General features: G+C 27.0%; 2 protein-coding genes across 7 annotated transcripts in view; one reads left to right on the top strand and one right to left on the bottom strand.

Annotated features, from left to right (window-relative positions):
• Positions 1-16,474, bottom strand: part of LOC107455359 (60S ribosomal export protein NMD3) — a 22,387-nt gene extending 5,913 nt beyond the window's left edge. The window contains exons 1-12 of one of the 6 annotated variants that reach the window (XM_043041121.1): positions 16,336-16,451; positions 15,593-15,799; positions 15,453-15,502; positions 14,941-15,075; positions 12,068-12,161; positions 10,600-10,809; positions 7,898-7,988; positions 7,730-7,808; positions 5,480-5,576; positions 5,276-5,393; positions 3,003-3,154; positions 2,035-2,150 (exon numbers count right to left, since the gene is read on the bottom strand). In XM_043041121.1, coding sequence (XP_042897055.1) covers positions 2,035-2,150; positions 3,003-3,154; positions 5,276-5,393; positions 5,480-5,576; positions 7,730-7,808; positions 7,898-7,988; positions 10,600-10,809; positions 12,068-12,161; positions 14,941-15,075; positions 15,453-15,499 — 1,139 coding nt within the window. In that variant the 5' untranslated portion in view covers positions 15,500-15,502; positions 15,593-15,799; positions 16,336-16,451. Of the gene's footprint in view, positions 1-2,034; positions 2,151-3,002; positions 3,155-5,275; positions 5,394-5,479; positions 5,577-7,729; positions 7,809-7,897; positions 7,989-10,599; positions 10,810-12,067; positions 12,162-14,940; positions 15,076-15,452; positions 15,503-15,592; positions 15,800-16,312 lie in introns of all 6 variants that reach the window. The other 5 variants (XM_043041120.2, XM_043041119.1, XM_043041123.2 and 2 more) reach the window with 5 other exon arrangements.
• Positions 16,475-16,521: 47 nt separating this feature from the next.
• On the top strand, positions 16,522-23,757 carry LOC107455367 (protein archease). Its single transcript, XM_016072902.3, has 9 exons — positions 16,522-16,743; positions 18,087-18,111; positions 18,273-18,283; positions 18,400-18,431; positions 19,942-20,020; positions 20,580-20,662; positions 21,519-21,571; positions 22,254-22,290; positions 23,630-23,757. Exons 1-9 carry the CDS (start codon positions 16,635-16,637, stop codon positions 23,717-23,719), a joined length of 519 nt encoding a protein of 172 aa, XP_015928388.1. The 5' UTR covers positions 16,522-16,634; the 3' UTR covers positions 23,720-23,757.
• The last annotated feature ends 2,099 nt before the right edge of the window (positions 23,758-25,856 follow it).

Raw genomic sequence — 25,856 nt, 5'->3', positions numbered from 1 at the left:
AAAACCCACCCTAAAGTGGGTTTTACTGGGTTTTTCTAAGATTGATTTCTTTTTTCATCCCCTGTTATATGAAAGAGCTATTCTATTGAAATATATATGTAATCTAGCCTAAAAAAAAATTAACCTACAGTGAAGAAACTAATTGTGTTGGAGACTGGAGAGTCACCTTGCTGGCTAGATTTGACTGTATGGCCATTGATTCGCTTTCTATGCAAATAAAAAAATTTCCCCTAACATTTTTTAAGATTAAAATATAAATAAAAAGTAATCCTGTGTTAAAATAAGTTTCAAATGTGTGACGTATGTGAGTACATATAACATTTTGTATCATGATATATGAAGAAACTTTTTTCAGACTTTCACATCAATTTATTTGTATTAATTATCTATATGAAGCCAATTTATAAATTAAACTTAATTATTAATATTAAAATAAGTTTTTTTAAATTAAGGTACCTATCCCTGCCCTCTCTTTTGAAAACCCTCCCATAAAAACATGAAAAACCAAGGAAAGCCCAATAGAACCCAGAAAAGCCCAATAAAACCCAGAAAAACCCACCCGGGTTGGGTTTTTCTACAAAAACCCGGGTTTTTTGCAACCCTGACCACGATTAAATTCATTATACCAATTTTTTACAGTGCTGTAGGATGGCGCTTTATCGCTGAATAAAGAATTAAGTTCAACGAAGCACTCTTGTCTTGACAATCCACGTCGAAAGTTATGAAAAATAATGGCACGAAAATGTTCACGATTCAATTCCATTTTTTGAAAGAGAAGAACTTTTCAATTTACTGTCAACAACACAAATGAAGCTATAATGGCAAATCGTCTGCTGAATTTATGTTTAAAAATATCAAACTTTCGATTAAAATCGTCTGCGGTTGCCTAGCAACACTTACTGTTGCCAGGGCCAGAGATATAAATAGCAACCCTCGTATATAAAAAAAGCAAAGCACTCCAGCAACACCCAATTATAAGCAAAAGTGTCGTAGGTTAAGGTTTTGCAATTTTGTGGCAGCAGCATGATGGAGGCAGTGTGATTATCATTTTGAACTGACTGCTACACTTCCCAGATAATAAGATATTAGCTCTGAAACTGGGTAATGTCCATACCATTTCTGGGGACCGAACTCCAGTTCTTTACAATGACAATTAAGTGCCTTGACCACTGCATCATTACGACTCTCATTATATGTACATAGATTATCCTATCTTCAAATAGCTTCACATCATGTATACTATTTGTTCTGAATTATATCATTGTTAATTAAAAACATACAAAAAAAAATCTTATTTAGAATAATGCTACATTATCAAATTTCAGATTTTCTTATTTAAATTTCACCAAAATTCAACTCAACATAAAAATGTAGATAATCATTTGAAATTTTCTTTAATAGAATATTAACAAGAAATACATAAATGTTTCTAAAAAATGTATAGACTCTATGACAGAATTTGAAACATATTTCATAACAGAAAAGCTAAATTGTTTGATTTTTCAAGTCATGAAAGTTCTTTTTTAAAATTTGGAAAAGAAGAATTTTTTTCCCCCAAAAAATATCTCAAGTTTAACAACAAATTGCAATATAAAAGGAAGGAATAAAAGATTTAAAATACAATATTTTATTTTAAAAAAATAGATACAATTTCATTATAATATAAATAAATTTTTTAAACATATAATCAGCAAATATTTATTTTATTTAAAACATTGAAAAATGTGAAATTTTGTAACTGCAACTATTAAGTAGACAATAGATTAGAAATACATACAGTACATTACTTTAGAGAAACAATCATTGTAATAAAAAAATATATACATATATTTTTAAATCAAAGTAATGTTAAAAGTTTTTTAATTTAATTCAATTCATAGAATAATTGAAATAAACTTTAATTATATATAGTTTATATTGACCATATTTAATTCTTCAACAATTGAAAATACTATGTATCTTTAATTCTTTGATAAAGTGATTTTTAAGACAAGTATCCAATATTTATTAAATGTTATTTCTTTCAATACATACCCAAGAACATAATCACCAGGTTTTAATATGTGCCCAAGATGAGTACGGGTGTGAATAAGAGTATCATTAACACCAAGTTCGCTAGAACGGACGACCCATGCATCTGATAGAACATGCTAAAAAAGTGAATATTATGCATATTTAACTTTAATAATTTAAAAAATTTATTTTTACATAAATAAAACTTATCAAATTAGCATTTCTTTCTTTCATTTTTTTCTTTTATTTAATACTTTCTTTTTTAAAAACAAGTTTTTAAAAGCAAACAAAATTTTAAAATACATACAAAGGAAGTTATTATTTTACCATTCTTCAATAATAAGATTCATTGAATTAAAAAAAGTTTTTAAAAGGAAAATTTAATAAATTCAACTGTATTAACACAACTTATTCATTATAGATGTCACTTATTTGCAATTTTTGAATTAATAAATTAAGAAAGACATTGAAAATCTAGCACAGAACAGACTAAGTATTACTGGTTATGCATAATATTATTTTAGTAAAGAATTACTTTTAGTTGAAATCCCTTTTGATAGAGCAAGGTAGTACAAATAAATATAGAATCTTGGAAACTTGTACAGCTTAGAATCAGAATTTTCAATAATATATCATTTATCAATTTTATATCATTTCTTTTCTTACAATGCATTTTTTTTTTCTAAAATCGCATTGGAAATTTTTTTTAAATATAATTTGCCAGCTATTAGTTTATATTCTAAAAATGCTTAACTAATATACAAACAAACTCACACAATGTTTAATTACCTATCATTAATCCTTTATAAATATGTATTGCAATAAGCAGTAAGAAACTCAATAGCATTCTCCAATAAATATACAAAATTTTAGCTAAAAAGTGTAAAACAGAAAGTTGTAAAACTTTAAAACTTTGAACAAATAGAAAGACAACCAACAAAGAAAGACAGCATTAAGAAACATTTAAACATTACAAAAACAAAGACTACCTTATGTGATATGGGTCCTTGTCCCGTAAATGTTCTTCTTTCTGAATCTAAAATCAAAGAAATATCCATAACAACATATTCTGTCAATTGTTTCATAGAACCTATGGGATGAAATGGAGAACGCCAGAACTGTTGATTTGTGATATCCGCAACTAAAAACAAAGCATTAACATTTAATTAAATTTTTATAAGTACTGTAAAATGCAATGTAATTTCTGCTTTTTACTAAATAAACAATAAGAAATATAGATTGACAATTTTTAAAACGAATACTACAGTTATATCAATACTATTCAGAATACAAGCTAGAAAATAATGAATATTGTTTATTATTAATTGGTTGATCATGAACTCGTGACATTTAACCTTTTGCTTATGGCTGGTATAACCGTTGGACCAGAATGGCGGGCTTCATCACAAGCGCTGTAAACTAAGGGTTAAAGCTAAATTCCTAATTCTTGTAATTTTTTATAAGCTGGTAATATTTATAGATAAATAGAAGTTGTATTGTAAATAATAGTATAAATAAAAGTTCCGCTCTTTCTCTTATTTTTCTAAAAAATTGAAATAAATGAAGCATAGTGTTAATTTGACAAAAATATGATTTTAAATCAATGAAATTTATGAAAAGTAAAAAAAAAAATCAATATAAGCATCTATAATTTTAATACTGATGACCAATATTTATATAGTGGTAAAAACAAAATTATATTAATAAATGATAAATATAAATTATTCAGTAGAAATTAAAATTCAACACAAATTAATACACTAATACATGCATTTAAAGTAATTTACCATATACAGAACGTCAATTTACTTTTAACTTATAATGGTATTATAATTGTAAAAATGTTATAAAGAATAGACAATTTTAATATTTTATAATAGCTTTAATCAATCTAAAATTTAATATAATAAAAATATTTTTCATTAAACATTTTATTAAAATATGTAGTGTTGCTTAATAACATAATTCTATATACCTTACATAAGCCTTCAAGAGCAAAAAGTGATAAACAACATTTTTGTACTTCAAAGGTAAAGAGATTTTTATATCACAGATACTGCAGGAGTATGGCTTCTTATGAAAGTGAACCAGTATTGTGAACTCATCTCTCTTACTACTTGAGCAGCATGAAAGCACATGTTAGATATAATTATTTATAGCATGGAAGTGGAATTTTTACATGAAAAAGGTTATCACCTTTTATCCCTCATATAAATCGTTAATAATTATTATTTAAAGAAAAAATAAAATAAGAAGTAAGAAAGAATATTGAAATATATTACTACAATATAACAATTTTAAATTTACAATACATACTTTGCAATGTACAAAAGTCAATTTAAAAAAAAAAAACAGAATTTTTAACTCATTAATGAGCATAATTTGTAATTCTAAATTTTAAATAATAATTATTTAAAGAAATAAACAGGGTATCTGTTACATTTTATATTTTCAAATTCATGACTTTCCATGACTAATTCCTAGAATTTTTCATGACTTAACGAAGTTACTACTTTCTTCAACAAAAACACAACAAGAAATTTAAAAAACCATTCTAATAACAGAAATGGAAATAATAGGTATAACCTAAACTGTTATACTCTCAATCTTCATATTTAAAGATTTTAAATTTTAAAAAAAAGAAAACAGAATAAAGAAAGAGTTGAAGCAATAAAATAGCTACCAATACAAAAGCAAATAATTTTTTTCCTGCAGAATTATATTCTACAGATACTTTTCTTGTTCATCCGAAAGGAAAGAAATGCTCCTGATTTTTTTGTTATCATTTCGGAATAAAAAAATTCGCCAATTACTGGCTTGCATCAGGTAGAATTTTAAATTGAAAAAAAAATAAATAAATAAATAAATAATAACTAAAAATTCTAAAATCACAGAAGTTCAAAAGATAATTTGCTCTAGAAATGATGTTTTTTCTTTCAGAATACCAGAATTTTTAAAGAACATGATAAAAACTTTTTATATTTTTATAAAATATGACTGCGAGTGGAGATTTTATTACAAATTCAGATATTCGGAGCACCATGAAATAGGGGGAGTATTTTTAAATTCCATTTTAAAAATTAAATTTTTCAGCAACCTAAATCCATAACTTTCCACGATTTTCTTTAAAAAATAGATAAAATCATGACATTTCATGACAAATTTTGTTCAATATCGAAATTCATGACTTTCGAGGTGTGCGGATAACCTGATATTGAGATATAATACAACAATATTACAAATTTAAATTTACAGTACTTACTTTGCAATGTACAAGGGTCAATTAAATAAACAGAATTTGTAACTCGGTGGCAAATGCTAATTTGGCCAATATTTCCAAAAGAGCGAGCTAATGACAGTGGCAAACAAACAACATCATTCTGAAAAGTAAGAGATATATTAAAACTAATGTTTTCTCAACCCATTACCATTAAAATATTAACTGGCACAAAAATAAAGGAAATACCTTACAAACAGGCACTATCTCTACTGAGAATGTATATTTATAATCAAATGTGTTACTATGAACATCATGAGATATCAACTGCTGAGATGTAGAATACCTTAAAAAGAAAAGTAAAATAAGATTAATAAGATTGAGGAATAAAATAATTAACTAATAATAATAATTAAAAAAAAATTTAAAAAACAAGAAAATCCTCAATTTTACTCAACTTATTTTTAAAAGTTTTGGCAAACTCTTACACTCTATAGTTTGATTCTAAATTTTATAAGCACTCTCATAAGAAATAAACTGATATAAAGCAATCATGAAATTATGCACTTTTATGGAACCTTTTAACTTCTGATAGATCAGATCATTTACAATTTTTTTTTCTTCCCAACATATCGCTCATGGGCTGCAATAGTGGCACAACTAAAAAAACACGCGTTTTGGACTAAGAACAGTTGTAAATACGAAAATATGCATTCTTTCAGCAGCAATACTAGCACAACTCATAATTCAATTTGAAGGTAATCTTCGTTTACACAAACTAAAGCATTTCTTATGCATTTTCTTAGCAATGAAAACTTTAAACCCACTTATCTCAAAACTTGATTTTTTTTTTAGTTATGCCGCTATTGCAGCACATGATTGATATATCTGTTATAGTGAAACGTTGTAAAAATAACAAATTGTTATTTTTTATTGAAATAATTTTATTACTGGGTTGCCACTAAATTTCAAGAATGAAAATATTTTTTAAAGGGAATGTAGGCGAACATTCCAGACCACACAGCAATATTACACCAGAATATATTTTTTTAATCAATCAGCAACGAAACTTATTTTTTAATAAAGAAAAGTCAAAAAGTACATTTCACAAGCAATTAAAATATAACTAGACAAAAGTTGAATATTTAGATTTTATAATACAAGAAGTGTAGAACTTCGATTTATCATTTTTCATGGGACCATTTATTGCAAACAATAGATCCAGGAAAACAATATAAAATATCAAATAATGAATAAAAATTTAAGAAAAGTATTAAAGAAGTGAAAGACCAAAAAAAAATAATAAACTTACAATAAGTATAAAGAAAGTTTCGTTGAAAAAATGAGATATTTGCTGCAAAAATACTTACGTTGCAAAAAAAAGAGAAATGGGTATTTTAATTTATTAGGAACTAAAATTTATACAGAAAACTTAAATATTAAAAACAACTATTACAAGCCTAGTGATTAAGATCTTTAAGCTGTAAATATGGTTGTAATAAAAAACAATTGTAGCAAAACAATTTAAAACAAATGTATTTTTTAAAAACTAGCATTAAAATTTTAAGAAATCTAGGAAGATGAATCCAGGAAGATAATAGAATCTAGGAATTGTCTTTCCTGAAAGACAACCTGGAGAAATGTTGTAGAGAAGGCCAAAGCCTACCTGGAATTAAGACCACTATGAAGCTCATTGATTTACCTTCTTACTGTTATTGTTAATTTAATTTGTCACTTCATAGATTTGGGGTAACCAAAAAAAAGTATTACATTCTGATTTGTTGTTCAAAAATTGATTAAAGGCTACCTTGAGCCCATGGGATACCCCTGTAATTAAATGTAAATTTCCCATGCCACACAGCAATTCAAAAATCTTCTGAAAACGAAATTAATCATAGATTTACTTCTGAGTCACTTTTCTATACTAAAGCAACAAAAAAAAAGTGAGTATAGCACAGTTAAAAGTACAGAAATGGAATACTATAGTTTTGGTTCAATAAACGAGAACTACAAATATCTACTTGGTGTTTACACACTGAGAAAGGTTCTTGTTTATAGTACTGAAACTCTAGTATGTCCATTTCTGTTTTTTTTTATGTTTGCTTAATTCACATTGCTTTTTCTTTAATCAACGTGGGCCGAAGTATCATCTATCCTCCTATGTTGGGCTTAACTAATACATCATAGGATAACAATTTTAAAATTTGCAAGCCTCTTATTTATTTACATATTTTTTAAAGATTTAATTTACTGGAATTTTGAAAGTACTACAGTCACATCATTATTCTAATGAATGAATCAGATTATTAATTTCACAAATGCAACTTTTTTTTTAAATTGTTAACTTTTCTTGGTTATGACAAAAAAAATCAAATAATTTAATTTTAATACATAATCAGAGAAGATATATGCAAAAAGAATTTGTTTCTTCAAAAATCTTAAATAGAAAATAATAACCATGAACTGTAAAAATAGACCATAGTCATGATTTTAACATACTTGCACGGCACAACAGCAGAAAAGAAATCTACCATTTTTCGAGCATCATCTTTCTTTCCAAAGAAAAAATCTAAACCATCTGAAAAGTCAAAGGTAAAAATAAAAATAGGTTATTAAAATAAGTATGCAAAATGGAAGAAAAAAAACTACTGAAAAACTAATCAGTACCATTGCATGTTTTAATATTCAGACAATTCGAATGCATTTGATATTTCAAAATCAATTGTTCCAAGTAAAAGAATGTTCTCTTATGTTGTACCTGCAAAAAAAAAAAAATGCAATCAGCTTTGAATAAAAATTAATAAAGGGGCATTCTAGTAAAATCTTAAGCTGAAGAAAATAAATAATTAAATAAAACTACAATGCCTAGTCATTGTATAGGCTATCTAGGCCCAGCGGTTCCCAAACATTTCATATGTGCAAATTACCAATTTTGTGGGGAAAAAAAGGTAGGTACTTTATTTATGTCACACTAGAGCTGCACAATGGGCTTTTGGCGACGGTCTAGGATTTCCAGAAACCTCCTTGAGGATGATCCGAAGACACGCCATCGCAATTTTTATCCTTTGCAGAGGGTATAAAAAAGAAGAAGGAAAAAAAAACTTTTAGACCCACTAAATACAAATAAAGGTCATTTTCAGGCCCACTAAATTTAAAAACAAAATATACAACCAAAAACATAATACCAAAGAAACACCTATTACATATGCATTACTACGCCAATTATATAAAATAGCCACATGTCAGTAATTAGTAAAAGATACTGTACAAGGAAGTTAAAAAATATTTTTTCCAGAAACTTAATTGTATTCACAAAGCTGTTAAAACTTTAAGAAAATTCAAGGACAAATGATCAATTTAAAAAATTACGCACACTGTCTGGGCAAAGTATGAAATATTATATTCATATTATACTTTGCCAAATGTCTCTATGGAATGCCTGTAATGTTTTCATAAAACACTTTACAGAATACTTTGACAAAGTATGCAATATTAATCATTTTATACTTTGCCAATTTGTTCATTCAATAGTTCATGGTCTGTTTGTACTTCGTCAATCAATTTTGAGCATTCTATACAATGCCTTCTGATTCTTTAGAATGCTGGATTTTATATACGAGGGCGTTTCGAAAAGTAAAGACACAATGGATCGAAATCCTTAAAAAAAAAACATTTATTTAGAAAACGTCAGTTACATCTTATTAACTCGATTATTTATTACTTTTCGACATAATCACCCCCGTTATCCAAACATTTGTTAAGTCGGTGCACAAGCTTTTGTATCCCACAGTCATAGAAGGTTGCCGCCTATTGTCGGAACCACATTTCAACTTCATCTTTGATCTCATCATCGTCGTGGAACGATTTTCCACCAAGATGTGACTTCAGGTAAAGGAATAAATTAAAGTCGATTGGCGCAAGGTCCGGGCTGTATGGTGGATGGTCCAATACTTGCCATTTGAATTGTTTGAGTAGTGCTTTGGTTACGAGCACTGTGTGAGGCTGAGCGTTGTCATGAAGCAAGCGGACTCCATTTGTCAGCATTCCCCTGCGTTTGTTTTTAGTTGCCCTTCGAAGATGTTTCAAAGTCTGGCAATATGCAGCAGCATTAATTATCGTTCCTGGAGGCATAAATTCCAACAAAAGAATGCCTTGTCTGTCCCAAAAAACAGAAGCCACGATTCTTTCGCTGAAATCGAAGTTTTGAATTTCTTGGCTTTGGGTGAATTCGAATGGCGCCATTACATTGATTGTTGCTTGGATTCAGGTGTATGGTGATAAACCCACGTCTCGTCACCTGTCACAATGTGATCAAGGAACACATCACCTGCTTCTGCATAGCGTGTGAGGAAGTCGAGTGCAAAGCCCATCCTTTTCTTTTTGTGTTCTACTGTTAACATTTTTGGAACCCAGCGCGCACACAATTTCCTGTACCGTAACTTGACAGTCACAACTTCATAAAGAGTTGTCATTGACACTTCCGGTATGATCTAGACGTCTATTGGCACGAATTGCTTCCTCTGTTCTCTGAAGAAGGACATCACAGATCACAGATGGCCGACCTGTTCTTTGTTCGTCATGAATATCGGTCCTACCTTCAGAGAAATGACGACACCACTTTGTTACATTTTGTCTATTCATAATGTTCCCATAAACAGAAATAATTTCTTTGTGAATATCCGCTGGTCTCTGACCTTTAGCATGAAGAAAACGTATGACGGAGCGCACTTCGCATTTGGCGGGATTCTGAATCGTCGCAGCCAATTTAAACATGACCTACTTCAACCAGAATCAACGTTGAAATGCCGAACCACCGCGAGGAGAAAGCTAACGGTTCAAGGTTAAAACCTGTGTTGCCAACTTGCTTGACAAAACTTTTCTTTTCCTCTGGCGTACGGTATATCTTTACTTTTCGAAACACCCTCATATTTACAGCATATTATATATACTATATTGTTGAAAAGAACTGTCATGATTTTAAAATGGAGAACTTTTCACTTTATTTTAAAAATTATCAAACGTTTTATAAAACTGTTAACTTAGCAAAAGAAACTTTTCAGTGATTAAAATCAATTAAAAATTCTCAATTTCAAAGGTTTTTATGAGCCAAAACAATGTAGCATTGGAATAATTTTTTAAATATTAAAAAAATTAGAACATAACTGTCTTTAATTTTCTCATAACTGTGGCTTTCCTTCATATTTCCATTTTTTAATTAGCATATAGTTGATTCAAGATAGAAAAAAAATCCACAAATAACTGCTAAACAATTTCAAAACAGCACATTATTCACTAAAAAGAATTGTTTCATGTCTCACAAAAACAGTCATAAGCAATGAAATTTAAAATAAATAGTTAAATTATCTTACCCTTTGCCTCAATTGCACGACTGCTCTCCAAACATTATGGGTTTCACTTTTATGACAGTCACTGCACATATTAGTACTCACAACGTATTCTACAACAAAAACTTGTTGCAAAATGGCTCCTCCAAACACTTCCTTTTGTATAGTTAGCTTTACTTTGATTCTTCTGGAATGTGGTTCTGTCCAAATAAACGTAGCATCTACTAAATGAACCTAAAGAAATAAAAGAATACTTATTTAAAAGTGGCTACTTCACAATAGTTTGACAATTATCCATATATTTAAGATTCATAATGTGTAACACAACTAGAGATTAATTGGTAATGTCTACAGTATACCCTTTAACCACTATAGAATTTCTGTAGTTTTAAAAAAATATCTTTTCTGGTGTCAGAAAAGGTAAAGTATTAATTTTTTGATAAATTAGAATTAAAAGAACTTTATTCATCAATGCATACAAATAATTAAACAGATATATAAAAAGTTAGATAAACAAGAGGTCATGTTTTTAAGTTCTGACAAAACTTCAATAAAAAATATATTTGTTTTAAAAATGTCTGCTTTAGTTCATGAACACTAGAAAAATCTATATCAAATAATTTCTCCAAAAATAACTTCTAGCATTAACTTTGCATACTTATAACTACAACATGAAAAAGTTTGAAATAAAATAATTTTCTAATCTTAAACTTAGCAAAATAAAATTCTAAACGAATTCACATCCCAATGGAGGGAACTACATCTGAATTTGTAACAATCAGATAAAAGCAAGAACAACCAACTTAAAGCTAATTAGAATCCTTTACAACTGATTAGCACTAGTTTTTTATTCTGTTTGCAAAATATTTGCTTTATTATTTCTTTAAAAAAAACAATAAAAACTGTAATTAGACAAAAAAAGAGTAAATTATATGTAGTTAATTAAATGATTTTTCTTTAATTTTCATCCATAATAATGCATAAGGTAGAAAAAAATGTCTTGGTCTAAATGAAGACAATACATTGACTTTACTAACACAAACTTTTCTGGCAAGACATTTTTCCCATTCTTTTTTTATACTTATAAATACATATTTCATAAATATAAATGCATGTAGATTTATAAACATATGTAAGTATATAAAAGAGTATTTCATACATACTTCAGTATTTTTATTTATTTAGTTGGCATTTATCTCAAAGTTATAGTCAAAATAAATTAATTCAAATGTATGGGATTTGTTTTTAAAAGCATATACTACTCCAAACAAAATTCAATTTCTAAAATTTACCTTAGGGAAATATTTTAAATTCAAGGTAATATAAAGAGTAGTTACATTTGAATTGAACAAAAAATATAATTAAATATATAAATATACTGCGAGGAATATAAAAAATATTTAATCAAAAGGACCATTTCAATTCCTAATCAAAGTTATGGTATAAAATTTAACATTGTTCTATGTTCCATAAAAATATTCCATGTACCAACCTGATTTAATCCTTTCAACTTCTTCAAACAAAAGGCAAGGAGTTCTCTTGATTCTAAAGCACAAGAAACCCATTGAGCAGGAGGTTGCAAATATCTAAAAGGAATTATATCAAATTATAAGTTAAAATAATTAATGATAATCCAATATTATGATAAAAGTTACTCCTATATATTAAAAGAATATTAAAATAAATTTATATCATGCATGTGAGACCTTCAGGTTCCCAAATGTATCTCCGAAATAAAATTAGCCCGGACAAATAACAAATTTGTAAGCTTTTTTTTAATAAATTATATTTATGATAAATAAATCACGCAATTAGATAAATTTATCATCTGCCATCAGACTCAAGTTTAAAATTTATGCCATAAAAAAACAATTTTATTTTTATAGCAAATTTAAAATTTATAGCGTATGCTAATTTTATAGCATATTTTATGAATTAGCTTTACACACTTGTCAATAGATAATTTTTTTTAACTGTATCCCTATTTTTTTTATTAAGCTATTTTTAAATGCAAAACTAATGTTGAATTCAGACCACTTTTAATAGTTCTGAAACTTTTCCACCATATTTGGATGGTTCAAACTTTTTTTATCCAGTGTATTGAATAAAATCAATCTCGATCAATCAAAATTATAACACTATATAGAGAAAATTAGGTTTAATCTTTTTGTACTGTGTCACTGTACAAAACTGTTCTGTGTCACATAATCAGCTCTGGTTAACAAAGCTATTTGTGTGAAAGTGAAATTCTAACCGTTGAAACTCTATAGTGGAAAGCAAAAAGTTGATAATCTAAATAGACAGCAGAGAAAATATTGAAGAAGCCAAACTTATGTAATAACATATTTAATAACTTGAACTAATGTATCTATAAACTGATATTGAAAAGACTTTATAAAAATCAGAACTTTATTAAACTTACAACTTTTTAAATATTAGGGTGTTTAATTGCATGAATGACTCTGGATAATTTCATACACATGGGTCGGTATGCAAATATCACCATTTAACCCCTTGCCGTTAAATAGAAATAAGGAGAACTGATAAAATAATATTTAACATTTAGGATCAAGGCCGAATTACCCATTAGGCCAGACTAGGCTATGGCCCGGGGCCCCCTTAAAAAAATTTTTTTAAATAAATTTTACAAAATTAAGAAAAACAATATATATTAATAAAATACGATAATTTTTTCAGTTCCAATTTAACAAAATAAAGTAAAATTTAATTTATCATTATTTATTTTTATTTTAAATTCGCTTTCTTAAATGAAAAGATATATAAATACTTTTATATTTGAATAAATAAAAAATACACGAGAAAAAAAATTTAATCTAAGGACCCCAAAAATTAGAATGGCCTAGGGCCCTGCATGCATTTAATCCGGCCCTGTTTAGGATTTCATTTTTTCAAATGCATACGCAAGCTTGAATGTTCTAGTGCACAAAGAATGGCTTATGAAACCTTGTCATGTTGAAAATTAGATAATCTATACATAATAATAAAAGCGGCTGTGTGTGTGTGTGTCTGTAATCACAATATATCGCCCCAGAAGCCCGCCCAGGCACGAAACTCGGCACATAATTGTGTTTTGACATAATGAAGAAGTATTTTTTTTCTTTTTCAAAAATTTGGATTAGTTATTTAGTTATCAGTCATTTTGTAAGTCTATGCTTTTCGTCTGCTTTTTCGTCTTCAAAGAGCCATATTCAAAAAACTATTAAAAAATGCATATACTTTTCCCCACTCTTATAAATGTATGCTAATGCGAACCTCACAATTGAAATATTAATTTTCGACAACTTAAACCAATAATATACGAAGGAATTAATAATTTAATTGTAAAGTTCGCATTAGTTTACATTTATTAAAGTGGAGAAAAGTTTAACTTTTGTATTAAAAATGTGGCAACATATTCGATACGTAAATAGAACGCTTCGCTTTGATATATTTGTCGCTGTTCATAATTGTTATAATAAGTTTTTCTTCTTCTTTCCACGCTCTTTTTTTTTTTTCTTAAGCGAAGACGATAATTTTTATAGCGATATTGTAGTACTTTGTACAACTAAAAATTCTTTTCACAACACTTTAAAAATATTTACTTTATTTTCTTTATATATACAGAGAACAGTCGGCAAAGAATTCGATTAGGTTGAAAAACATTTCGCTAAAAAGGAACGAATTCCAAAAGAAAAAATAAACAACTTAAAGAATAAAAATGCTGATGCCAGCCAATTTTTTGAAAGTTAACTTAGAAATAACAAACCAAACGATGTTAAATAACAAACCAAACGATGTTAACAAAATGACGTAGAAAGCGCAACTAGATCAAAATTATACAAGCACAACTAGATCAAATTATAATACCTGAGTGCTTGACGTAACAGATATAGAAATAGAATTTGATACCATAAAAAATTATATAGAAATAGAAATTGATACCATAAAAAATTTATTCGTTTTCGTGTTCTTTTCATGTATTTAGCATTTTAGTTTTTTTTTTCTTAAGCGTTGTAGCTATATAATTTCAAACATCCTCAAGAGCTATAACACATCTGCAGCAGAACTGGATATGAAGACAAAATTGCAGGACAGGAACACTTTAATTGTCCACTAATCTTCAGATTTCCTGCTATGTTTTAAAAAACTTTATTTGTGAAAACCTTCAGCGTGGCGGACAGCTGGCCGCCTTAGGCGGCTAGTACAAAATAAAGAAGGATAGCACAAAAATATATATACATCCATAGTTACTCTAAATTCTATCAAACCTCAACATTTAGGAACAAACTTGTATATATGAATACAGAAATATTTTTTTATTGTAAACAAGAAAACAGACAATGCAATTATAGATGAATAGTCTACCTGCCGCAACCTTTGCAAAAGTAAATTATCACTTGTTTTGGGATGCCTTCAGATATATCAACTTGAGTTTTGATGCATGGTATGCACATGTTGGCTGGATTTGGATCAATAAGGGTACCACACTGGCAACATAATCTAAAATAGAATAATTGAAAGTATAGTAGAAAAAAATATTTCATTAGAAAACAGCTCTTTAGTGTGTTTAAAATTTTATATAACATCTAAAACATAGAATTCAATCTTACAGTATGTGTTCCTCAATGTTTTTTTTTTTTAAACCAACTAAACAAAATAGATTGATTAAAAAATTTATTTTCTGATGAATTTCCAGATGGATATTACATGCTTTCAATATCTGAACTAATTGGTTTCTTTAGAAAATTAATTGGTGTTTTAATTTTAGTTTCTTTTTCTACATTAAAGACCAAGTCATGGTTTTAAGGATGAAGTTTTGCCCAGAGACATTTACTTAATTTCTGACACCCAAAGAAAAGTTCAATTTTTACACTTACATTTTACCAAGTGTTTGCCCAACAGCTTCATCTGGTAATGGTTCCATTTTCTGAAAGATAACATTTTAAGTTGTATTTATAATAATGATAAAGATGGGGATATTTCCATATCAATATCTATTCATGCCAACTATAATTACCAAAGCAACAAAGAGATTTGAACTAGCGAAACTTGTATAAAAAAAATTTCAAGCTTTTCCCAAAGGCTGGCTACTTCAATTTGGAAACCTTCTGAGATGTATTTTTTAATTTCTGGTGGGCCACTGCCAAGAAGTCATCAAAATTTAGCAATTAGTTTGGTGTAGATACTGATGCGAAAATCTTCATAAGATTATTATTAGACAACCCTATTATTATAAGGATAAAAATCAAATGAATGTAAAATATTTAAAGCCTCAGAGATATTTAGCAAATTTGGACACATAGTGGTTTGCACAATGTTTAATGTAAATTTGTATACATTAAAGGAAGTATCAATAAAGCGTTTCAGAACTTTTAAGAGGGAACTTTTTTTTTCAAATTTCCCCCTCCCCTTAAAAGTTCTGAAACTGAGTACTATGCATAAGAGAGAGCGAGAATCCCTATTCCAAGTCAAGTGAACTTATGCGAATAACAATTTTAATTCGCGATAGAATGATCAATACGTTTAATTGATGAACCAATTCCTTTAATTCAGTTCTAGAATGAATTTTAGACACGAATATAAACAAATTAATAAATTACAAAATGCATCAGTGTCCTATATTTAAAATTTTAAAGCGAATAGTTTCTGCTTAGTTTTAAAACAATCAAATTCATTATTCATCAAATTAATCAATTTTATTGAATTCAAGGAATGAATTGCAAGTAATAGTCTATACCAAAAAAATCTATACTTTTTAACCTTAAATGCAAATGATTTCAGATGAAAATTTTATTTCTATCACATGAGGAAACCCTTTCTGTGAGGAAAATAAACAAAACAACGTGCGTGTTTACATTTTTTCTTTCAGTTACAGTTACATAAAATTAGTTTATAATTAAAAAACAAAGAGAATGCAAGCGAGCAGATCACAGCCACTTTCACTCCAACTTTAGAAAATAATATTGAAAATTGGCAACCAGTTTTTATTGTGTGTAAACAACACTGAAAATTTTATTTTGACGTTTGAAGAACTCTCCTTTAGAAAAAAAAATAATAAAATGGCAGAAGCCGGTGATGCAGATGATATTGATGATGGATTTGATCCTGATCCACCAATTCAAGACTTTTCTGATGAAGAACTGCAAATACCTGAAGTTAAATATGAATGTAGGTTTCAATCCACCATTATTTTCTTGAGTACCCAGAATTAAGATTCTTTCTTTTTTTCAGTAACTTTCATTAAATCTATTGACTTACCTAAATTACATTCATTGAAGATTGCTGATAATTAAGTTATATTGTTTACTAGTTGTTTAGATTAAAAGAAAGGAACCAACGGCTTTCATTTTGATTTTCAATAAAGTTAATTAATACCGTGTAACCATGTGTCATAAAAGAAATGTAGTTTTAGAGACCAATAGAAATTTTAGGGCAGTTATGTATGCACACGTACTATTGCCAAAAAACTTTTTATTAAATTTTAAAAGTGCTCTTCTCCCAATATACATGGTTTCATTTTCATATTATACAGTATTTATTTTATTAAAAATCTATGTATGATATATGACATATATCTTATGCATATATCCTCTGTATATCTTATATACATTTATATTTATTATATACTTATATGTAAATCAACACTGTATACCAGGGTTGAAATCAAGTAAATTTAGTTTTTGATCCCGAGGACCTATAATCAAAAGATTTCACTCTGTATATATTTTAACTATGGTTTTTTTAAAACGGGGATATTTCTGTATCATGATCTGGCACGTCAACTACAATTACCAAGGTGCCAAATAGATTTTAAACTTGCAATTTTTAAAAAAAACATACATGTAGATATTTGCCAATGGGTGGCTACGAGTTGTACCTTTCGAGTTGGTCCCTTTCTGTGATGATTTTTTCTTTCATTTATCATGGGAAGTTTTCAAGACTTGGCGATTATTCTGCCACAGATCACAATACGGAAATCTCCCCTTAAAAACAAGTACTTAACAATTTCTAAAACCAGGTGATTTAGCAAATTGAGTATTTAAATTTTTGTAATTAAAAAATTTAACCATTATATAAATTAAAATTTAATCATTGTCTATAAGTAAAGAGGTTTAAAATTAAATATTTACCATAAAAGGAGCAATATATTTTATTGAGAAAACTTTCAAAACTTAAATCCTAGATTCTGTGACAGAAACAATGAGGCCATAATTGCTTTTTCTTTTGATATTGTGGATTTTAAAGTTACTGATCTCCTTTGACCCAGTATTTTGTATATTTATTAATTGTGCTTTTAATCTAGACAAAAGCTTTAAATTATCACATCTAAGACCTCTGCTGTTTAATACTAACCTCTGTCAAAAATTATTCCATAAATTAAATTTTTATTATTTTTAAATTATTGATATCTTCAAACATTGAATAATTTGTCTTTCAATGTCTGTGTATAAATATATAAATTATTTGACTTGTGTTTAATTGCATCTTAACTAAATTAATTTTAATTTTAGATTTGGATCATCCTGCTGATGTTCAGTAAGTAGATTTTGTTAAGTTTATTAGTATTTTTTCTTGCATATTTAACATATGTAAAAGTCTGTTCTTAATTAAATGTTTTTTTTTTTTTACATGAATTTAAAAATAAAAGTAATAAATGTTTTATTTTGTTAATAATCATATATTGTTTTTATTTTCAGGTTACATTCCTGTATCCTTTATAATGTTATTTTATTTATTTGTTTTCTTATGCTGTGATACATTTTACTTTAATGAATATTGTTTGTCTTGTTGCTATTGTGAATTCTTTAACTTATTTTATCTAAGGGGGCTCAACTATTGAAGAAGCCTTTGAACAAGTATGAATATGATAGTTAAATTGTTTTGTTATTATAATCTGATAATATTGAACCTTGTGACTAAAAATATTTATATTCAGCTGTTTCTATAATCTCTGGCACTCATTCTTAGATTTTTATATTAAAAAATAAAAAGATAAGTAGCTTTAAAAAAAGTTCATTTTATTATAATGTTTGCAAAAATATTTTAATATGCTGCTTTTCTTACTGGTTTATTCCGTAAAGTAAATAATCAATGCAGTGCTCCCTACTTATTAAAACCACTTTCTTTCTACAGTCATTTGATTTCAAAAAGTGGTAGATTTTATTAAACAGCATACCCTTACTTAGTAAAAAAAAAATGCAGAGTTAAACTTTATAAATAAACAAAAAACTAATTTATTATAGTTATATTTTAAATATTTTAATTACTTTTGGTGGCCATTTTGATTAAATATGAGCAGCATTTTAATTTAATAAAATGAAAGGAAAATAATAGATTCAAATACCTTTGGCAAAATATTGTCTTTTATGCATTTTGCTATTTAGAAAACTCAACTCAAAATGAATGTAAAAATATATTCATTCTCAACCTTTATTCATAGTTAATAGTTTAATCTTAATTGTGCAGGAATTAGGTTTAAAATTGTTCATTGATATTCTAGTTCCATTTCTTTTGGATAAAATAATTTATAGGATGAATATTTTTAATTTAATATGGTTTACTTCATTGAATATGTAAGATATTCAATTTATTCTTTAGTTTATTTGCATTTTTTTAACCCTCCATTGGCTGATTTCGCCATGCTTATCTGTAAAAATGAATGATGAATAGTGCCATTGAATAACTTTTTATTGTTTAACCCAATCACAGTTCTGCTCATAAAAGGTTATAATTTAACCTGCAGTCTTTTCATCATAGCAAAATCAGTTTTCCCATGTTACGAGATAGGATATCACTATATTGGAGAAAAATATTCTCCCAATTTTGACTATTTGCTAAATCACCAGTGGGTTAAAATAACTTTTTATTTATATTCTTTTACGCTCTCTCTTCTTATTTCATTATTTTTCAACTCTTGACTTTTTGATTTTCCTTCAACCAGTAGTTTTATTTTATTTGTTTGTGGGTGGCAGATTCTATTTCATTCAATTTTTTTAAAACTTAGAATATTAAGTAAAAGTTCATACAAGAAAAATGTTCTTTTTTTCCTTCTTTTGTTTCCTGTTCAAAACTTATGCCCGCCAAACGCTTGATTTTGATAAAATGGAAATCATGAGTTTAGCATGCCTTTATATTGTGACTCTATTTTTGCAGATTTGATTTTAAAAAGTGGTTCATTATTTAAGTAACACCAATGTGTATTGTTTCTAATTTAATGCAGTAAAGGTCTCTGTTTGCCCATTTTATTGAGTTACTGTACTATGAAATTCTTGTTGCCTTTTTATTTTAAAGTTTCTTAGGTCATTATCTAATTACTGTATTTTTGATTATTTCTCTGCAATAACTGCATTTTTTTTTATTGTTTAGATTGCTGTTTCTATGTTTGGATACATGACTGAAATAGAAACAGTTGATATTACTATGAGTCAAGACATTGAAGCTGAAGGTAATTTTTCTTAAAAGTCTGTAAAAAACTTGCAAAAAAAAAAAGGACCTTTTAAAATGTAATTTTAATTTAAAGTTTTTAATTCAAATAAAATGAAACAAAATTTTATACAAATGCACAATAGCATTACTAACAAATATTTGTTTTTCAAATAATAATTATTACTTTAAATTGTCCCGATACGATTTAAAAAGAAGTTTTTACTCCATTAAACTTGCATATCTAAATTGTAACTAAAAAAATAATTAATAATGATAAACATTCGTAGCAAAAATACATAATCTGCAAATAAATTATAAAAATATTTTGTCTGATGTATAATTTTTATTGAAATTGTTTTCATGTTAAATAATCTATAGCAAGAAATTTTATTCCAGATATATACATTCTGAATTTTGTAACAAATGTAGAAAATTGAAAAATAATTTATGATTTTTAAAAACAAAATTCCTTTATTAATTTGTTTATGTTTATATGTTCACAAAAACTTTTTGTAGTTTTCTTGCATAACAGATAGTTTTTATTAATTTTATTAAAAGCTTATACTTTTGCATTTCAGGTCATGATATGCTGTCATTACTATTCCATTTTCTTGATGAATTCCTGTACATATTCAGTGCTGAACCTTACTTTATTGCTAGAGTATGACAGAGTTTTTTTTTACCCACTTAATACTTTCATGCATTACATGCACTGTTGAAAACAATTTCGGGAATTACTTTTTAACATAAACAGCATAGAATAAAATGTTTTGGTGACTGATAAAAAGTGTACATATGTTGTAAAATATTACATTGTTAAAATTACTTCTAAGATTATAGTCTAATTGTAAATATAACAGTGCTATGACAACTAGGTTGTACAATTTCAGTCATAAGTGGGGTATAATTTATTAATTCTATATTTTTACATAATTAATCTATTTTCTTTGCTTACACAGAAAAAAAAGGAAGAAAAAATTTTTTTAACAGAATTTTATGGTTAATCAATGGTTACATTTATTTTATTTTATAAATCTGTTGAACATTTTTAAATATTTTTTTAAAATAATATATTTATTTTGATACATTTTCATTCACTTAAATGATCCCATTAAAATAGTTATTTGAAATTGTGAAGTTGAATTAATTATTTTAATTAAAAAATCATATCAAATACATTGCTAAAAGCACATATCTTAAGCATAAAAAATCTAAAAAAATTTTATTTTATGTAACCTAAACTTATATTTTTTTTAATATTTTGCATAAATATAGTATTGTTAAAGATGTGTTGAATACTTTTAAAATATTTCATAATATTTAAAAAAATATTCATAATATTTTGAAAATCTTTATTTCAAAGATTTCTTAAATTTTGACTCTTTCCTACACTTCTCTTGTAAATAACAATTCCCATGTAATTTATGACATCCATAACCCAAACCAAGTCTTTTTCTTCTTTTCTTTTTCTAAATTTAATAATCATGGAATAAAAAGGAGATTTTTCTATTTTTCAGAAAGTGAAAATTCTGAGTTTTGATCGTGCAAACTTTAAAGTGAGAGCTAGAGGGTAAGATTTTTTTTTATTTACGTAAAATTATTTTTTGTACTTTTATTAAAAACTTAACATAAAATTTTTTAAACATATGCTTGCTGTTTTTTAATGAGTGCGTTTTTTATTAATTAGTCATTTTACTTATTTCATTTAATATTGTGAAAAATTGTTGAAGGTCTGAGGGACTTGTTTTTGAAATATTAAGAATTTTTAATCAAAAAAGTTTATTTTACTATTGCAGTTATTTATTTCTTGATTATAAAAATGTTTGTTATAGAAATATTTGTTACTCATTAAAATATTCATCTAATTAATGATGTTACATTTGTAGTGTCATATTTATTCTATTAAAAATGTTAAACTGTGTATAGCTTGTTTATTGATAATGAGAGCTAATATTTATAGTAAATGTATAAAGATATCTTATTGCTATGAGTAATTTATTTTATGTAAGATTTATGGGGAAAGTTTACATTAGTTTAACTTTTTGAAGCCTATTTTACTTTAGCATTCATTTTTTTTTTCTTAGTTTTCTAAGAAAGAGAGTAAACTGCATATTTTGTTTAATGAAATAAAATTTATCTTCTGAAAGATTGCTGTATTTCTCAGAAAAAAAATATATTTTTTAAGCAGAAGTAGTTATTGAATTTTAGTAAAAACTTATTGATGAATCTTTTATTTATTTTTCCTCTTCCAGGTATGGAGAAATATTTGATTTAGATAAACATCCACAAGTAAGTTAGTTTCATTTTGAAATTTTTTTTATCATTAAATTGTAACTTTGTTCTGAATATGTGGATAATTCTCTGTAAACAGTTAAAATGATGTAAATAAAGGATATTTCAGTTTTTTTTTTTTTTTTTTTTTATAGAAAAATGAACAAGCTGTTTGTTCAATAGATATTTAGAAGACATCTTTATTACATTATCTTATGAGTTTGAAATATTATTTAAAATAAGTATTCTTTATTGATTTTTATACTTATGAAATCTCATTGCTTCACTTGCAACTCTTACCACCTACAAACACAAAAAACATTGTTCTATCTGAAATACCTTTAGTTTTCTTGTTCAGCCCCTAAAATCAATACTTGTAGTGTTGTTTCGATGTATTAGGTAAAATGCTCGGTCTTGTAATGGCTTTATTTGTTTTTTTATTTTATAAAAAGTTTGAAAATTATAATTCATATCATTCTCTTACTCATAGCGATTCAGATTGATAGCATTATTATTTGGGTAGAAACAGTGCACATGTTCTAAAAACATGTATTGATAAAACTGCAAAACAAATTTCAGCTAATTGGGCGATCCTCTTAAGCATTTAAAAGAAACAATGGAGTATTTAGGTGACACTCGTATTCCCTCATTTAAATTAATGAAGTTAATTTATTTCCTAAAAATATATTAATAAGTGTTTTAATTTCCTCTAATGGGATAGTTAAAGAATGTATAATGATATTTTTATTTTGTTCATGGGAATAAACTTTCGAAGCAAATAATTATTATTTTCTCATTCCCTCACTTCTCATTGTGAAAGAATGGCACTTTTGTAATTTATGAAGTTAATTTATTTTCTAAATATATATCAATAGATGCTCTAATTTCCCCTTATGAGATAGTTTATGGCCATATATTGTTACTTGGGTATAAACTTCCAAAGCAAATAACGTTATTTTCTCATTTCGTCACTTTTATTATTTTCTCACTGAAAAAATGACACTTTTGGGAAAGATAGATTCTGATTTTAAAGATTAGCTAAAAAAGATATTTTTATTTCACTTCGATATTTTTTAAAGCAGTAAAGGACCGATAAATACTTCATTAAAATTATTATTTTAAACATGTTTATAACTAATACTATTATTCCTGAGCCAAGTTATCATTCCCTCATTTTAATAAAAAGTACTTAAGTATTTTTTAAATATGATCTGTTACTGTTATGTTTTCTTGTCTAATACTTTCTCTTATATTTTCTAACAAAAAAATTCGAAATTTCTTACATAATTTTATTTTTTGTTGTCTCTACCTGAAAATAACTTTTGTATAATATAACCCATATACTTTTTTTTTGTAGGGTACTGAAGTGAAAGCTATTACTTACTCAAATATGCAGGTGCATGAAAATGAAGGGAAAACTGAATTATTTGTAATTATTGATATTTGAGCATTATATTTTTTGTCATTAAATATTTATTTCTGTTTGCCCTGTTTTATTTGTGTTTAAAAAATTTCTTTTATTACAAAAACAATATTTCTTTGTTTGAAACAATTTTAGAGTTGAGAGGCCATTTCAGGATGAAAGCTGACTCAGTCCTAAATTTGGATGTTTGAACCATTTACAAGAAAAAATTATTAAAACGTTTTTATTCTCACTTTTATTTTATAGCACATTTAGTGGAGAAATTTTTTATGTAATTATAATTTATTAAACATTCATATTATTTTTGCGTGTTTTTCAAAATAGTTAAAACTGGTACAAACCTTATTCTCCTCCATAGAAGTTTGACTTACATTAAGGGCGATATGACCAACTGCCCACCTCTTAAAAATAAATGAAAATGTTCTTCGTAAGGGCAGGAAATGTCTTTCTTACCTGCGGGAAAAAAATAGTATACAATGTTTTACAAGCATAAGAAATTTTCAAGAAATATTACCATTACTAATTGCTATAATAATATAACTATACTAATTGCTCTCTCATTAAATCGATCAGAATTGTTTCCGTTAAAATATTACGGACTTAAATTTATTCAAAATATAATTAAATAATTACCAGTCATTTAACAAAATTATATTTTTACTTTTTCCAATTAGAGTTAAGTATAAATCAGACAAAAGGGGATAATTTAAATAAAACTAAGAAGTAAAAAAATACCTTAACTCTTATGTGTTTATCTTTTAATTGTGCAAAAAGGCCACATTTTTAACTTCATGTGTGTGAATCACTGAAAACTATATGACAAAAATTTATAATTTATCGTAATTTTTGCAGCAGTATGTTTACTGCTGTTTTCGCAACCACAGTAAATTTTTCGAAAATTTCTTATTCATTTAGGGCCTTATCAGGAAAAAAAATATTTTCTTACAAAAAACTTCTAGTCTTGCTTTAAATGAGATTTTTACCTTTTTTATTTTAAATAATTACATATTTCTTCAACTTTTATTTTAATAATAAACAGTTCCAATATTTTCCTGCAGTAATGGGATTTGTATAATAATAACCATCCAAAGTATTTTAAATGGAAAACTTATAAATATGGTAAATCCTGGCAAAAGTGTTGCTACCCAGTTTTTTAATTCAACAAAGAAGAGCAAGCTTTTATCGTTTTCAAGCAAAGAAGAGCAAAATGAAAATCTTAAGAAATAAATATTCTCATTTGTATCACTTCTTTACGACATTGAATATTTGACATTCCTTATTTCAGAAAATGAACTAAAAGTATTCCAGAGATACTAACGCTTTTGAACATCGCCTTTTCTTCTTTATAGACTATGAATGGACAATTCGTAATTTTTTCGGTTTTCTTCTTCAACAGTGGTGCGACAGCTCTGGATGGGCCCTGGCTTTCTCTAGGAGTTTCTTTCAACTGTCCCTCTGTTTGGCGACTGTCCTCCAATTTTTGGTTACTTTCGTTCTTTGATTAGTTTACAGGTGAAGAGATTCCCTGTCGTGGCACTTTTGTGCAGAATTATGTATTAGTTAAAGTAAAAAATAAGAAAAATTAACTTTTGAATATATTTGAAATTAACTTATTGTTTATTTCAGAAACAAAACTGGCCATTTCATCACCTTAAGTTTCAACTCAATCAATAGCTTATTTTTCTGGACTGCGACTTTTTCTTATAAGTTTAATAGTAAATATTATTTATTTATTTTTTCACCGTATTATTACAATTTTCTATAGTCCTTCATAATTTAACGTTATTTCTAACCACGCAAAAAGTCTACAAGTTGAACACCAAAAACGTCACATGGAATATTTGTGTCGTCACAAAGGGTATTTTTAATACAGAAAGAAATATTGTGGGAAATGGCTTTTTTTTTCCTTGGCATTAAGTGTTCCCTGAGCCTTCATGCTACTGAATTTCCATTCAGAAGTTTGAGTTATCACATGACCTTCATATGCCTAAAGTTACAGAGTTTCTTAAGGAATTAGAAAAAATATCAACATTTGAGATTCTAGTGACTTTTGTCAGCATGGTGTATAGGTGTACAATAATCGTGGCCTGTAATATGATTTAATGAATCTGAATTGTCTGGAATAAACATACCTTAAAAAACACAAATCGTTTATTAAAAT

The sequence above is a fragment of the Parasteatoda tepidariorum genome, chromosome 9, assembly GCF_043381705.1.
Source record: "Parasteatoda tepidariorum isolate YZ-2023 chromosome 9, CAS_Ptep_4.0, whole genome shotgun sequence".
NCBI lineage: Eukaryota > Metazoa > Arthropoda > Arachnida > Araneae > Theridiidae > Parasteatoda > Parasteatoda tepidariorum.
The sequence above is the reverse complement of the archived record's forward strand: the minus strand, read 5'-3'. Positions and strand labels throughout refer to the sequence as shown.

Bases quoted from the DNA above. Each gene is read 5' to 3' on its own strand.
- LOC107455367 (XM_016072902.3), top strand. From the start codon at position 16,635: ATGGCAGAAGCCGGTGATGCAGATGATATTGATGATGGATTTGATCCT. The intron at 18,432-19,941 runs GTATGAATATGA...TTTATTGTTTAG, and splicing joins TTGAAGAAGCCTTTGAACAA to ATTGCTGTTTCTATGTTTGG. The intron at 20,021-20,579 runs GTAATTTTTCTT...TTTGCATTTCAG, and splicing joins TCAAGACATTGAAGCTGAAG to GTCATGATATGCTGTCATTA.